This window comes from Hippocampus guttulatus, chromosome 3 (assembly GCF_054856545.1).
Source record: "Hippocampus guttulatus isolate MCC_2025c chromosome 3, RoL_Hgut_1.0, whole genome shotgun sequence".
In the NCBI taxonomy this organism is placed as follows: Eukaryota; Metazoa; Chordata; class Actinopteri; order Syngnathiformes; family Syngnathidae; genus Hippocampus; species Hippocampus guttulatus.
In genome coordinates, this window is record NC_141263.1 from 11,449,526 (window position 1) to 11,462,663 (window position 13,138).

Below are 13,138 nucleotides of genomic sequence, written 5' to 3' on the forward strand. Positions count from 1 at the left end.
GAAAAAACATATATTTCGGTGTTCAGTGAACATATAGCAGTCATTAAATGTAAAATTCATCATTTTCCAAAGAAGAAAAGGGTTCTTGGGTTCTCCAGGGTTAAATGCAAAATCAAATCTTATTTTATCTTTTTTTTTTTTTTTGATTACTTGTTGGAATATTTGAGTCATTATCGTTACTACTCATATGCTATTTATTAACTGATATTATACTTATCCCTAATGTTCTATAGCTAATATGTGTATCAATGAACATGTTTTGAAATGTCATTGAAGTATAGGGGCGTAACATTGTCTTCAAATGGAAGGATATATAGCCAGTAAATGACAATGCAGTGTTTGATCCATGAATGGAGAAAAACATTTCCTGGTTGAATTGGAATTGTTATTTCAAGTCTTGCCGTTCACATTTTGACATCATAAGACAAAGATGATGCCAAACAATTGATCAACAGAGTGCCATCAGTAGGTTGCAACAGAAAGACTGGAAAATTCCCAGAAGTGAAATTTGGAAATAAAAAAAATCATGACATTTTCCCCGCCAGCTTCTTGTTGGAGAGCGCAAAAAAAGAAACAATGAACTGTTCAAATGTAGTTAAATTACAAGTATTACATTTGGATTAGGTGAAATTTCTCCTTACATTTTGTGCGCAGTATGTTTTTACCGAAACGGCCATTACATGCTTAATTGCTTATGAATCGCATGCAAGACAGGTATGACACCTATCAACAGTCAGCCAGGATAGAAGGAAAGGGAGGTGGAGTGGGGAGTAGTGCGAAAGTTCAATGGGCGTAAACAGTGCAGTTTTTTATGATCAAACTGCTCATCTATTGCTGCTCAAATAAACTCCTTCCATTTGATCATCATGCTTGCTTATATTTTGTACACCGCTTTGGCAGGCTTGGCCATCCTCCCGTTGCTCATTTACTGGCGAAAGCCGTACTTTTTGCATGATCTGCGGTATGCAATCACTGCCATTCAAATCGCAAGACAGCTCGTCAGATTCTCGACGAAGAAACCCTTCTACAGCATTCTCGACTGTTTCCTGGATAAGGTGTCCAAACAGCCGAACAAGAAGTTTCTAGTGTTCGAGGAGAGCAGTTACACGTACAGACAAGCAGACCAGGAGAGCAACCGTGTGGCCGTAGCCCTCTCGAGTATACTCAAGCCAGGTGACACGGCCGCTGTGTTTGTGGGCAACGAGCCCCTCTTCGTGTGGCTGTGGCTCGGACTCGCCAAGCTGGGATGTACCTGCGCTCTGCTCAACTACAACATTCGCTCCAAATCTCTGCTGCACTGCTTCTCGTGTTGTGACGCCAAGATTCTGCTCGCAGCGGCTGGTAAGCAGAAACAATGTGATATGAAACAAATGGCCATATATTTTATTTTTATATATATATACTGTATAGAGAGAGAGAGAGTTTTTCGCAAAATTAAAGGATTTATATTTTAATGCAACCATTTATTTTTTTATTTTAGTTTAATGTAAGTATTAGTGTAATAATTGTAACATGGTTATAGATTAAAGCTGATGTTAACAGTTTTTGCTCAAGGGTGCATGCAAACTGTTAGGTACTATGTGCTAAGTGGTCAATAGTTATATAATAAAACTAGGAAATATTTGAATGTGTGTTTTTTTCTGATCATATGAATGGTTTTGGGTAACACTATATTGTGTCTGAAGAAAAATTATGTGCATAGATTATTTGAAATTCACTGTGAGGGAACAAAAAACTATGTTTTACTGTGTTTTATACACATTCAAGTTATAGTGTATAGTATCTCTCTTTTTCCTTTTTTTTTTCTTTAACCAAGAGATACCTATTACTGGCCCAACATTCAAGTTAGGATGCAAGTTCAATCCCAGTGCCAAGATTCAAAGGTCACATACTGTATACATGCATTGTTACATTGGGCTCTTACTTCTTTGTATCGTCTCAGAACTACGAGAGGCCGTCGAGGAGGTGCTTCCGAGCCTGAAGCAGCAAGGGATCCGCGTGTTCATCCTCAGCGAGGGTGATGAATCAGACGGCATCGAATGTCTCTCGGAGAAGATTCGCCAGGCCTCTGACGAACCTCTGTCACCGCAGCTGAGGGCCGACATTAATATCAAGAGCCCTGCCCTCTACATTTACACCTCAGGCACCACAGGTCAACTGCTTATTCTGTCCAAGCTTCTCCCTCTGTGACTGTTCAATTTATAGAAAATGTGACTTAATTTGCTATCTCATAACGTAGGGCTTCCAAAGGCAGCGGTCATTAACCACGAGAGGTTATGGATGGCAAGTTTTCTTCAGTCAGTTGCTGGCGTACGCTCGGATGATATCATCTACATCAACCTGCCTCTCTACCACAGTTCTGGCTTTCTTATGGGATTGTGTGGAGCCATAGAAAAAGGTAACCAGTAGAACCGTAAAGGTTTGATCTCAAGCCGTAAGAGGATGATCATTTGTTTTTCACATTTTTTTTTATTTCACAAAGGGAACAATGAAATTTCAAATCATCTGTTCTGAGTCTCTTATCATGAACATAAAATGTTCTTTAACTCGCCGGGCATGTTATGAATAGCATTTTGATAATGTTAACTGTCATTGATTACTATGGTTGCTCAGGGATGACACTTACCAGTAAATTTCGATGGGGAGGATTGTCGGCTCAAAGCGATGGTTATTTATTTCTCTCACTTTCCCTGTGCTTGTACTTGCATAACATGTGGTTATTTTTTTGTCAAGATTCTGCTAAAAATAAAAATATTTTACTACGTTTATAGTCAATTTCATATTAAGGGATCAATCACCAATTTAGTCGATTCGTGATTTATTTCAGTTTTTTTTTTTATACATTTTAAAACTTTAAATGGGCACTTATCTTAATCTTTGTGCAACATGCGGCTGTCTTCTTTGCCGTCATGCAGAGTGTGCGACCCCCCAAGTTTTTGTAGTGTATTTTTCCTCCAGCTTTTTGTAGATTTCCGAATTGGACAGCCTTCAGGATGTTAAAACTCTGAGCTTCCACTGTACATCAATGGCATATTCTTGTGACAAAACACCTGCTAGATTCTAGCATTGACACTGAGTTTATTCGAGGATAAACCAACAAGTCTATCACCTCAAACAACAAGCAGTTTGCCCCTGTTTGTATTTCAAAGTCCTAACGTTCCTTAGTGTACATCCATACTTGACTTGTCAGTATGTTAATTCAACATGCACTTCTTCACCTCTAGGCATCACTGTTGTATTAAAACGTAAATTCTCTGCATCAAACTTCTGGAACGACTGCAGGAAGTACAATATTACGGTTATTCAGTACATAGGCGAGATTATGCGATACCTCTGCAACACACCACAGGTAACACTCCTAAAGAGTTGTTATTGTTGAGAATGTTACTTGTCTTAACAGGCCTGTGTTGTTTTCTCCCCTCTAGAGAGACAATGACAGAGATCACAAAGTCAGACTAGCTCTGGGAAACGGCATGCGAGCGGATATATGGGCCGATTTTCTGCAGCGGTTTGGGAATATTTGCATCTGCGAGTGCTACGGAGCCACCGAAGGAAATGTTGGCTTTGTCAACTACATTGGGAAAATTGGAGCTATTGGCAAGGAGCATTTCCTCCATAAAGTAAGATGTACATCACTTGTACTGAATCAGAGTCAGAAATCGTCATAAATACATGCTTAGTTTTTTCACCTGTTTGTTTTTTTTTTCCGTTTGTTTGTTTGTTTCCAGATGGGGTGCCCCTATGCACTCATAAGATATGACACGGAGAAAGAGGAACCAGTCAGAGATTCCAGAGGATTTTGCATTGAAGTGCCCAGAGGTTCATGCTTATGAAAATAGAAAGTCCTTCACACAGGTTCATATTTTTCTAAGAAATATTTCATTTTTAACTGAAGGAGAGACTGGTCTGTTGGTGTCAAAGATTGGCGCGAGAACCCCCTTCTCAGGCTACGCCAAGAACAAGCAGCAGACCGAGAAGAAGAAGCTGAAGGACGTGTTTGTGAAAGGGGATGTCTACTTCAACAGCGGCGATCTTCTCAGAATAGACCACGAGGGTTTTGTCTTCTTTCAAGACCGCATCGGAGACACTTTCAGGTCGGTGAATGAAATAAACTGTTCTTAAGGCTCAAATTTTGTTGGGTTTTGAAGTCAGAGCATGTCGTTGTTTTTGTTTCATATTTAGTTTGACGGTAAACAAACTGAGAGTGCCAATCAACAGCTTGAAGCCTCTTTTTTCCCTCTTTTTTTCTGCCTTTGCAAGTCACAGCAAAAAAGTGTCTGACTGACAGTGTGTATCTGGAAACGCTTGTAAGTCGGATCTCTTGTCTCGCAAGGCACCAATTTGTATCTTTGTTCTCATTAGATTCACCTTAAGTTGGCTTGTTACATTTTGCTCCTGTAGGGCAATCCCGTGAGCAAAACCAACCGTTTCTTACTCCCTGTACTCCCTACAATGTTGTTCAGTGTCTGTTTTACAATTAATCACAGATGGAAAGGAGAAAATGTGGCAACCACCGAGGTAGCTGATCATTTGCTCATGGTGGATTGCATCGAAGAGGTTAATGTCTATGGTGTGAAGGTACCAGGTAATATTACATCATCATTGTCTTGTAGAGAGGTCGCTAAAACATATCTGTTGGTTTTGTTTATTTTTATGCCAATGTTCTCAACAAGTCTCTGTTTTGTGGCATGGCCTCTTGAACCTCAACTCTTGCCTTCTATCAATCATTGATGAATGTAGCCATGAACCATGTCATACAGGGAATCGTGACTAGACAAAGATAACCTCAAATTCAAATGGAAACACATGGATTTATGTTACTTTGGTATGAATATGAGCTTATATCTTCACTATTAGGACACGAGGGAAGAATTGGAATGGCCGCTGTGACCCTGAAAGAATATATGGAGTTTGATGGGAAAGTTGTGTATCAGCATGTCAAAAGCTACCTTCCGAGCTATGCAAGACCACGCTTCATTCGCATTCAGGTAAATTACATCCTGCCTAAAGACAATACAATTACATACAGAGGTGGCAGAGGTACGCGCGGTCAACTTAAATAGAAGTAGTGTAAAAAAGAGTGGTAAAAGTATGCCTTCTGAAATGTACTGAAATACAGAAGTTTTTTTTTCACTTGTTTTGATAAATTGACAATCATACGATTGTTGGTTGAAGCACTTATAGATGAAAGACGACAGAATAAAAGTGTCCTTTCACCAGTGCATCAGACACATCATTTATACTTTGTTCCTTTGAATCTTCAAAGACATGAAAAAAACCAATAAATAATTATAAAATTGTTTGCAATCACAGTTTCATGATTTATTTTCATGTATTTCCCTGCAGAATGCACTGCAGGTGACCGGAACGTTTAAGCAGATGAAAGTGAAGTTGGCTGAGGAGGGCTTCGACCCCAACGTCATCCAGGATCGTTTGCTTTTTCTGGAGGACAATCAAGGCTACGTCCCCATGACTCAGCAGACGTTCAACTCCATAGCAGAGGGAAGAATCAAACTGTGAATCACTTTGGTCTCCACTACTCAAACAACTGTGAAATATATAGAATAAGCCACAAAGTGATTAGGAATCTTTGATGTTGCAAAGCATTCAAGAGCAATAATTTCTGGTGTTTTTTTCCCCTCGATGAACATTTTAAAATCAAATGCTTTTTTAAAATAAAACTCTCAAACTAAATTGATACCCAGTGTGACATTCCCTCACTTCGGCACCCTCAACTTTTTACACTACTTGGCTAAGTGCCACCATCTTGACCAAGGCAGAGATTTTCTTCCTAAAAATTACATACTGTAAGACACTGTAACATTTTGCACTGGTTGAACATTAACATTGCAGAGACAGTGCAATTATTTAATTAAAATGCATTGCACATAAGTTAAAGACCCTGCAAAGTGAATTCAGAGATGTGTTTCTAAATACAGTGCAAACATTAGCCATGTTTGAAGATAATTTCAGGAAACGTGAAAACGACTGAGAACAATGACACACTTGATTGTGGAGATGTACCGTTAAACTATTTTTCACCATTTCAACTTTCCTGATTTTTTGGGGCACTGCTCTAATTGTGCTGTGTGATGCACTTTGGAGTCTGGCATGAGTTGCCCCTCACTCAATATATAAGAACTTGAACATGTTTGTTTGCATTACTGATTAGCAAAAATGTGACTTGCAGTGGCTAGCTAGGCCTATAAATCTGACTTGATAGCTAGCGTGTGAACAAGGGCATTGAGCTTGTGTGGTAGCTGGAGAGCGCACTGTTTTGGTGTGGAAAAGCCACGCGACGACACAGTAGAATATATATACCAGCCACTGACGGTATGAAGCAGTTATATTTTAATGGCTCAAGCATGTCGTCATGTGTAGACGTGAGAAACCTCGTTGATGAAGTAGCATCCATTTTTCCAGGTTGTAGAAATGGTGTTAGGTGGTAGAAGAGTTGAGTGGGGTGTGGTTTCCGTGGCAATCAGTGGGCACGGTCACAGCATTGGAGAATGGGCCAATCAAGTTGAATTTTCGCAATTTTGCAACCCCATTATATATATATTTGGTGAATATTTAATCATTTAAATTTGGCAAGGTCATTAATAACACTCTTCTCTGTGTTGTGTCAAATTTACAAGACATAATTAGTTTCCCTTCACAGGGACTTTTAACGCTGGACTTAAATTTAGGAAAATTATAGACTATTTGAATAATAATTCAATTAAAATGTATTACACATAAGAAATGATGCCTTATTAAATGTTTGAAAAGAGTTCCCAAAATGTTGAATGCAAACATTGTACTTTATAAAGTTAGATACAACTGAATTGACCATGAAAAAATGTATTGGATTAAAACAAAAACAAAAAAAGCTGAAGCCATTGTATTACGATACACAGTTTGAACATTTAATTAAGTGAGCCTTTATCACACCACTAGAGGGAGCCTGCAAACCCCACTTTGCGAATTAGTTCCCTAACTCACTAAACCACATTTACAGGAGTTTGGGACCCGCAGTAGTTTCCATGGATGTAGGAGAGACAGCTGTGTGGGTAATGGGTGAAGACGGCATACAGTTAATTCTCCTGCAGGTGGAGATCAAATGTTTTGGCGCCTGAGAGACGTTTAGAGAACAGCATAGCTGGTGGTGACCACCCTGCGCCCACTGATTGCGAAAACTTGGAACACTGTTGACCTTTGTCAGCTTTTTCATGATTTGCTTTCCGACAATCTTAGAAGGCAACTCCGCCATCTTTGCTGTGGGGCCGCCCCCAGTTGTTGCTAACGTTGGCGAGACCACTTCATCTTGAGGGCTCAGCTTTATTTCAAAGGCGTAGCCAGTTCTTGGACCGAGATAGCTGTATGGCAGAGGCTCACTATTGCAGCTCAAAGAGCGCATGGGTCTCCTGGACTGATTCCAAGCCTTGTCAATCCAAAGCTCCACTTGGGCCTTGTCCATCCTTGGGGCAGTCTCTTCAGTCTCCTGTGGCCTGACAACGCTGTTATCTCCATCTCCTTTCGCATTGTCTCCTAACGTCTTCGAACTATCAAGAGCTCGTGTGTCAGCGAGGAGATTGGAAGCAATTTTGGAGATAATGCTCCAGTCTCTGCGGATGTCATCGGTTGTGGTGTGCTGTGACGTCACCGTGAATCGAATGATGCGTTTGGTGTGAATGTCAGCAGGAATGAGGTACATGGCACCAGAGCGTGTCAGCCTCCTCAGCAGCTCCTGGGTTGAAGCATTACCTTTCTACAAGACAAATGCAAAACAGCAGGGTTGCAAATAATTTAACAAAACAGATTCATTTTGTCCAAGGTTTCAGATCATAATCACGCTGTCCTTCACCTGTTGGTGATAAAAAGAACACATTGACTTACCTTTGAACAAGGTACGCCCTGGAAGTTGGTACATCTAAATAATCATTAGCCTTTCGAGAACATGGTGCTCCACAGAGAGGGCTTAATTTAGCTCTTCATGTTTATAGATTGCTGCTTTAATCCCAAAGTGGAACTCCCTACCTTCAGACAGAAAACAACCAGGCCGAGGTATCTCTTTGCAGGAACCTCAAAGTTTGGGTTACTTCTTATCAGAGACTCCAGGAGCTTTGCCATCTCAATACCCTGAGAGGGGGAAAAAAAGTTTGCCATTCAAAACCAGTGGAGACACAATGAAATGCTTCATCAAGACTGGTGTGTCTGTAGGATTTTTCATTGACAAGAGCATTTGTGAGTCAGAGTTCACTGAGAAAAAGTCAGTTTTATCTTGCCCATGCTATTGCTCTTTAATCATGTGGAAAACATTAACTTCAGCATACGTGTCTGATATGTCCCTGGAGATTTTTCAGTCCAAATGAACGCAAGACGAACCAGAGCTTGAGAGAGCGGAAACGACGACTGAGTGGAATCTGCCAGTGCTGCGCAAATAAAATAACAGACAAAACTGAGCACCACGAGACCTGAATGTAATTGTTCATAAAGCGGTCATACCATGAAGTCTGTGGCTGCTTGCGAGTTTTCGTGTCTGAGATAAACGGGGTCGACACTGAACGTCTGTTGGAGTTGGAGTTTGTCCTTGACCCTTGACCCAAACATGCAATAAATTTAGGATTAGGAGACACAATTTACAGACTATTGTGTCTCATAAGATTCTTTAAACAAATAATGAATTCAGTCCGGATGAAATATAGTCACCAAAAAGCCGTGCAGTCGAAATGGACCATCATCCATTTTGATGGGTTGAAGACAAACGAATGTGCAAATTCAATGCCTTCAAGGGACCAGCGTAGCTCTGGACAGAAGTAGGCTGACCCAGCATACGCAGCATCCACATGGAGCCATAGTCCCTCTTCTGCACCTGTAAAATGTTCCAAATCAAACAAACATAAGCAGCACATGTTGTTTGATTGTACAAAAATCATGATCAAAGAATGCCGGAGGATGACTACGAAGACGTACACACTGGTCCCAATTCCGAGAGAGTGTCAAAGGCGCACACCCCTGTGGTTCCCAAAGTGGCACATAGCTGAGGAAAATATAGAGTCAATTCGAGCGTGAATGTATGATAATGATGCAAGTCAATTAGATAAATCAAAATGAAGGAGCAAATGTCATGTACTACTATCCTGTAGTGTTGACATCACGACTGCACATTTTAATCTTGAAAGCCTTCGCAGATGAGGAGGGCAGCAACTCAAAATCTACAGTCTGATATCTGTATTCAGTGCGATCCAACTATTGTACTAGCAAAGCCGTGCTTCATTACCAGAAAAGGGACCAGTCCCCTGCTCCTGTCCTCTTGTATCGCCTGTTTCAATATCTCCCCTCTCAGAGACAGATGCTCATCTGTGGGAAGGAAGCGGATCTTCACGAGAGAGATCTGACCCGCTTTCTCCACTGAGGAGTGCGCCTGTGGACACAGTAAAACATCACTGTCTCGGATTGTTATTGAAAACAGTGGGTTTACTATCCAAGTACTGACCTGATCTGAAGCATAAGCCACCAGTGTTGAATTCAGGACAGAGTCATCCATGTCGTGGTCCAAATCGGCCCGCAGTTGCAGAATTTTGTCTTTCCTGGCTGCCAGAAGAGCCACTAGTGTGCTTTCGCTGACGGTGCTCTAGTCGGTGTCAACACAACAACCTGTCACTTGGGGACGCCTCACAATGTGAAAAGATGTGTAGTTGTAGTCTACCTGGATGATACCTCCTCCCCGGCTCTCACTGTGATAATGGAGGAAGAATTGGGGAAGTCCTAAAGCTTTACAAAGCCAGTCCATCACAGTGATTTCCAACTCTGTGCATGCAGGACTAGAGGCCTATGCAAAAAATAAAAGGCAACACCACAGATTTCATGCACTTTAACCAGACAATTTCTGTCCCATCTTCTGTAATTATGCTCTGAAGTTGAGTCACTCAACATACACGCAACCCTGAACTACTTTTTAACCATCTTGAGGAAGCAGGCTTTTTGACAATGACATTATCAAGCTAATTGCTCTGACCCTGACAACACCTAAATTACGCCGCCTCTTCTATTTTTAATTTCGTGTCTGCGCCTGTAGCGTGAATGGACGTTCAGTCACGGGAGAATCGTAAAACGGTGATGTTTCAAATGGACTCATACTCAGCCACCCTTTCTTCCACTCGTTTTCTGAGTGAGTTCTCATCGCCTTATCAGCACAATGGGTTGATGCATTCGTGCGCTGGGAGAGATACTATACATTTTACAGGAACAGGAAATTTACCCTCTTTTTCAATTTGATATCGACGGTCACATCTTGTTTTCTTTTCCCTTTTCATGTCATTCTTCAGTCCCTTTATTTATTTTCCATTTCTGGTCACTTTAACAAAACAGCGCATTTATTCTTTGTTTTGCAGGTTAAATGTTGTATGTGTGATAACCTTGATTCATGGTTTTGTGTGGATCCCCTGTTTGCTAAGTAGTGGCTATTCATAAGTGTTAATAGCAGTTTACAACAATTTGTCCCTGTTGATTGTCTCAACTAAACCCTTGAATATATTGAAACGAAATATTGAAACTGACGTTGGTACATTCAAGCCATCATTGCGAATGTTTGACTTTTATGCATGATATCGCAAGTACATAATCCAAAAACAGCATGGCAGATTGATTAGGCACTCAAAATTCTCCCGCAATGTGGATGTGAGGGTGAATGGTTGTTCTTCTATGTGTGCCCTGCCCTCGCCTACAGCCCAAAGACAGCAGTGATCGGCTCCACAGCATGCCCGCGACACTTGTGAGAATAAGCGGAATAGAAAATGGATGCATGGATGGATGGGTGGATAGAATGATGGATGTGTTTTTCTTTAAAGCCGATAACATTGGTGATCTAAATAGACCTCCAATTCTAGAATGACCCTAAAATGAGGGGTCTTTCTTTTTTTTCTTGCCTCACCCATGTGAAGCCAACACAGTTGATGGCATCAGCCAGCATGTCCCCCAGCATTGAGGGCCATGATGTCAGACTGGGGTAGTAGGCGTGCATGTGAGGACTCTGCCAGTGAACCACCTGCACAACGTGTCAAAACAATCCTGGGTTTATCACATGCATGAATTCCAAATGAATTAGATGACATGTTGAGGGCATCAAAACTTACTCCCGGCATGATAACCTTCTCAATGTCACCAAAGATTTTCTCCCAATCTTCGGGCTCTGTGGGTGCCGTGTCTGGTAGAAGTTCCCTCATGTAGCCTGGCTTTACATCTGGAATCACTCTTCTCTCCCGGATGGAGCCCAAATATTTTGTGATGTAGTCCACCAACTCCTTACCTAATTAGGGAAAAGATTTAGCGATTGGATAGACAGTAGAGTATTGACAAAGTGTGACTTGTCATTACCTCTGCGGTTGTATTCCTCAGCCTGCATATTTATTTGTGCCGGCGGCTCTTGAGTGGTTTGTTATGATGCTGCAGTGAAGCTGCCTGTGTGGAGTAGTCGGGATCACCTCCCATCTATATAGCCATTATTGGCAGGAGCACGCCCTAAACCAATGACGCATTTGAAACAGAACAAATGTTCTTTCATGATGTCAGTCACGGACTCCAATTTTATTCAAAATGTTAACCGAAACCTCTCTTGAGTAGTCGATCTTTATGAAACAGTATTGCTGTACTGGTCTACTCATTTTGTTGATCTATATAGTATTTAACAGAACACAATGGATTGTGTAGAGCAGGTGAAAATAACTAATAGTAATAGCTTACAGTTATATTGCAGACCGAACTTGGATTGGTAAAAATCTGTGATAGATCATATTAAAAACAAATTACATGTTAAACCTGAAAATTTCAACACGCAAAAATATGTTACAGTCCCTCTAATAATGTGCACTAGTCATTTTACTAATTCACTAAATTGTCTTATTGGTGAAGACAAAGGGTGTCCTAGTACTGTACATGGATCTCAAGCTGGATGTCAAGGATATCCAATCATGCCTCAGGGTTTCCAGAAGCAGAGTAATAATAGGCAGTTGACTCCTGGAGCTACACAACATCTTGTCAAGCCAAATTCAACAACACAAGTGATAACGAGTGGTACACGGAAGAGGATTAAAACCACTGAAGCCACTCTAAACTTTCCTTAAACTTCAGACTAGCCACAATTGTATTCAAAACAAAGAAATGAGACAAATGCCGATAATAAATGTAGGGTTTGATTCCGTCTCCGGCCTTCCTGTATGGCGTTTGCATGTTCTCCCCATGCCTGTGTGGGTTTTCTCCGGGTATTCTGATTTCCTCCCACATTCCAAAAACATGCACGATTACTGATTTTGTTGACCTGCATGTGTGCAGCATGTAAGCGTATAAATCTAATCAATACACATATTGCAGATTTTTAATCTCATTGAAGGCTGAATGTCTGTGAATGTCTATTGTGAGTGACACAAAATACATTAAACCTTCGGCTCACAATATGTTGGAGCAGAGCACAATGCAACCATTGTCCTCCACTTGAGCCCTCATGTCTGAAAGCCTGATGAAAGCTTTCATTTACGCAATTGTCCAATCTCGGCTCCATGTGCCCCCTTGTGACTTCAAAGTGAAAATGCTTCTTAGAGCAGTCGTTTTTTTTTGTTGTTGTTTTTTTTATTATTATGAAAAACCTAGAACTTCTATATTTTTATTACACTGGCTGTCATACAAAGAAAACATACAAAAAATCAGAAAGACTGTTTAACGCTGGAGCCAAGAGATTTTGAATGAAATGTATCCTAATGAGGTATCCCTGAAAGGTCATTATGGCGAATCATGGATTGGTTATCTCCGTTCTGATAAGCAAGAGCCCCAAGTATTCTGAAAAACGTCTTGGATTTTTAAAATATGTTTTAATGTAAATAGTAGGGATGATTGTGGACTTCCGGAAACATCCTTCACCAAAGCTTGCTTTATGCTGTCCAACTGCCCGGTGTCATCCGTAGAGAAAAGAGAGAGGCAAAGTCAACTGTGTTTGATGTCAGAACAGACTTGGAGAAGTAAGATATTCCCAATTGAAGCAAACACATGTTGCTTCTTAAGAGAACCGTGTTCTCGAGAGTCTTCTGTTGGTTTCTTCCAAGTGATGTTATACAATTGGCTCCTATTTACTGACAGCCAGAAAGTGAGAATGGGCCCTAAGGAA

At 40.9% G+C, this 13,138-nt stretch overlaps 2 protein-coding genes across 2 annotated transcripts; one reads left to right on the forward strand and one right to left on the reverse strand.

Moving 5' to 3' along the window:
- The first annotated feature begins 832 nt into the window (after positions 1-832).
- Positions 833-5,694, forward strand: LOC147207487 (long-chain fatty acid transport protein 2-like). The gene is made up of 10 exons (XM_086107034.1): positions 833-1,341; positions 1,943-2,152; positions 2,240-2,398; positions 3,225-3,349; positions 3,426-3,620; positions 3,729-3,819; positions 3,896-4,094; positions 4,488-4,585; positions 4,858-4,988; positions 5,347-5,694. The coding sequence occupies exons 1-10, from the start codon at positions 867-869 to the stop codon at positions 5,518-5,520; spliced, it is 1,857 nt and encodes a 618-aa protein (XP_085963160.1). The 5' UTR covers positions 833-866; the 3' UTR covers positions 5,521-5,694.
- Positions 5,695-6,994: 1,300 nt separating this feature from the next.
- Positions 6,995-11,386, reverse strand: hdc (histidine decarboxylase). Its single transcript, XM_086106465.1, has 12 exons — positions 11,359-11,386; positions 11,118-11,290; positions 10,916-11,029; positions 9,692-9,814; positions 9,479-9,616; positions 9,263-9,406; positions 8,956-9,022; positions 8,692-8,854; positions 8,488-8,578; positions 8,316-8,414; positions 8,020-8,121; positions 6,995-7,750 (listed from the first exon to the last, which is right to left on the reverse strand). Exons 1-12 carry the CDS (start codon positions 11,384-11,386, stop codon positions 6,995-6,997), a joined length of 1,998 nt encoding a protein of 665 aa, XP_085962591.1.
- Between the last annotated feature and the right edge of the window lie 1,752 nt (positions 11,387-13,138).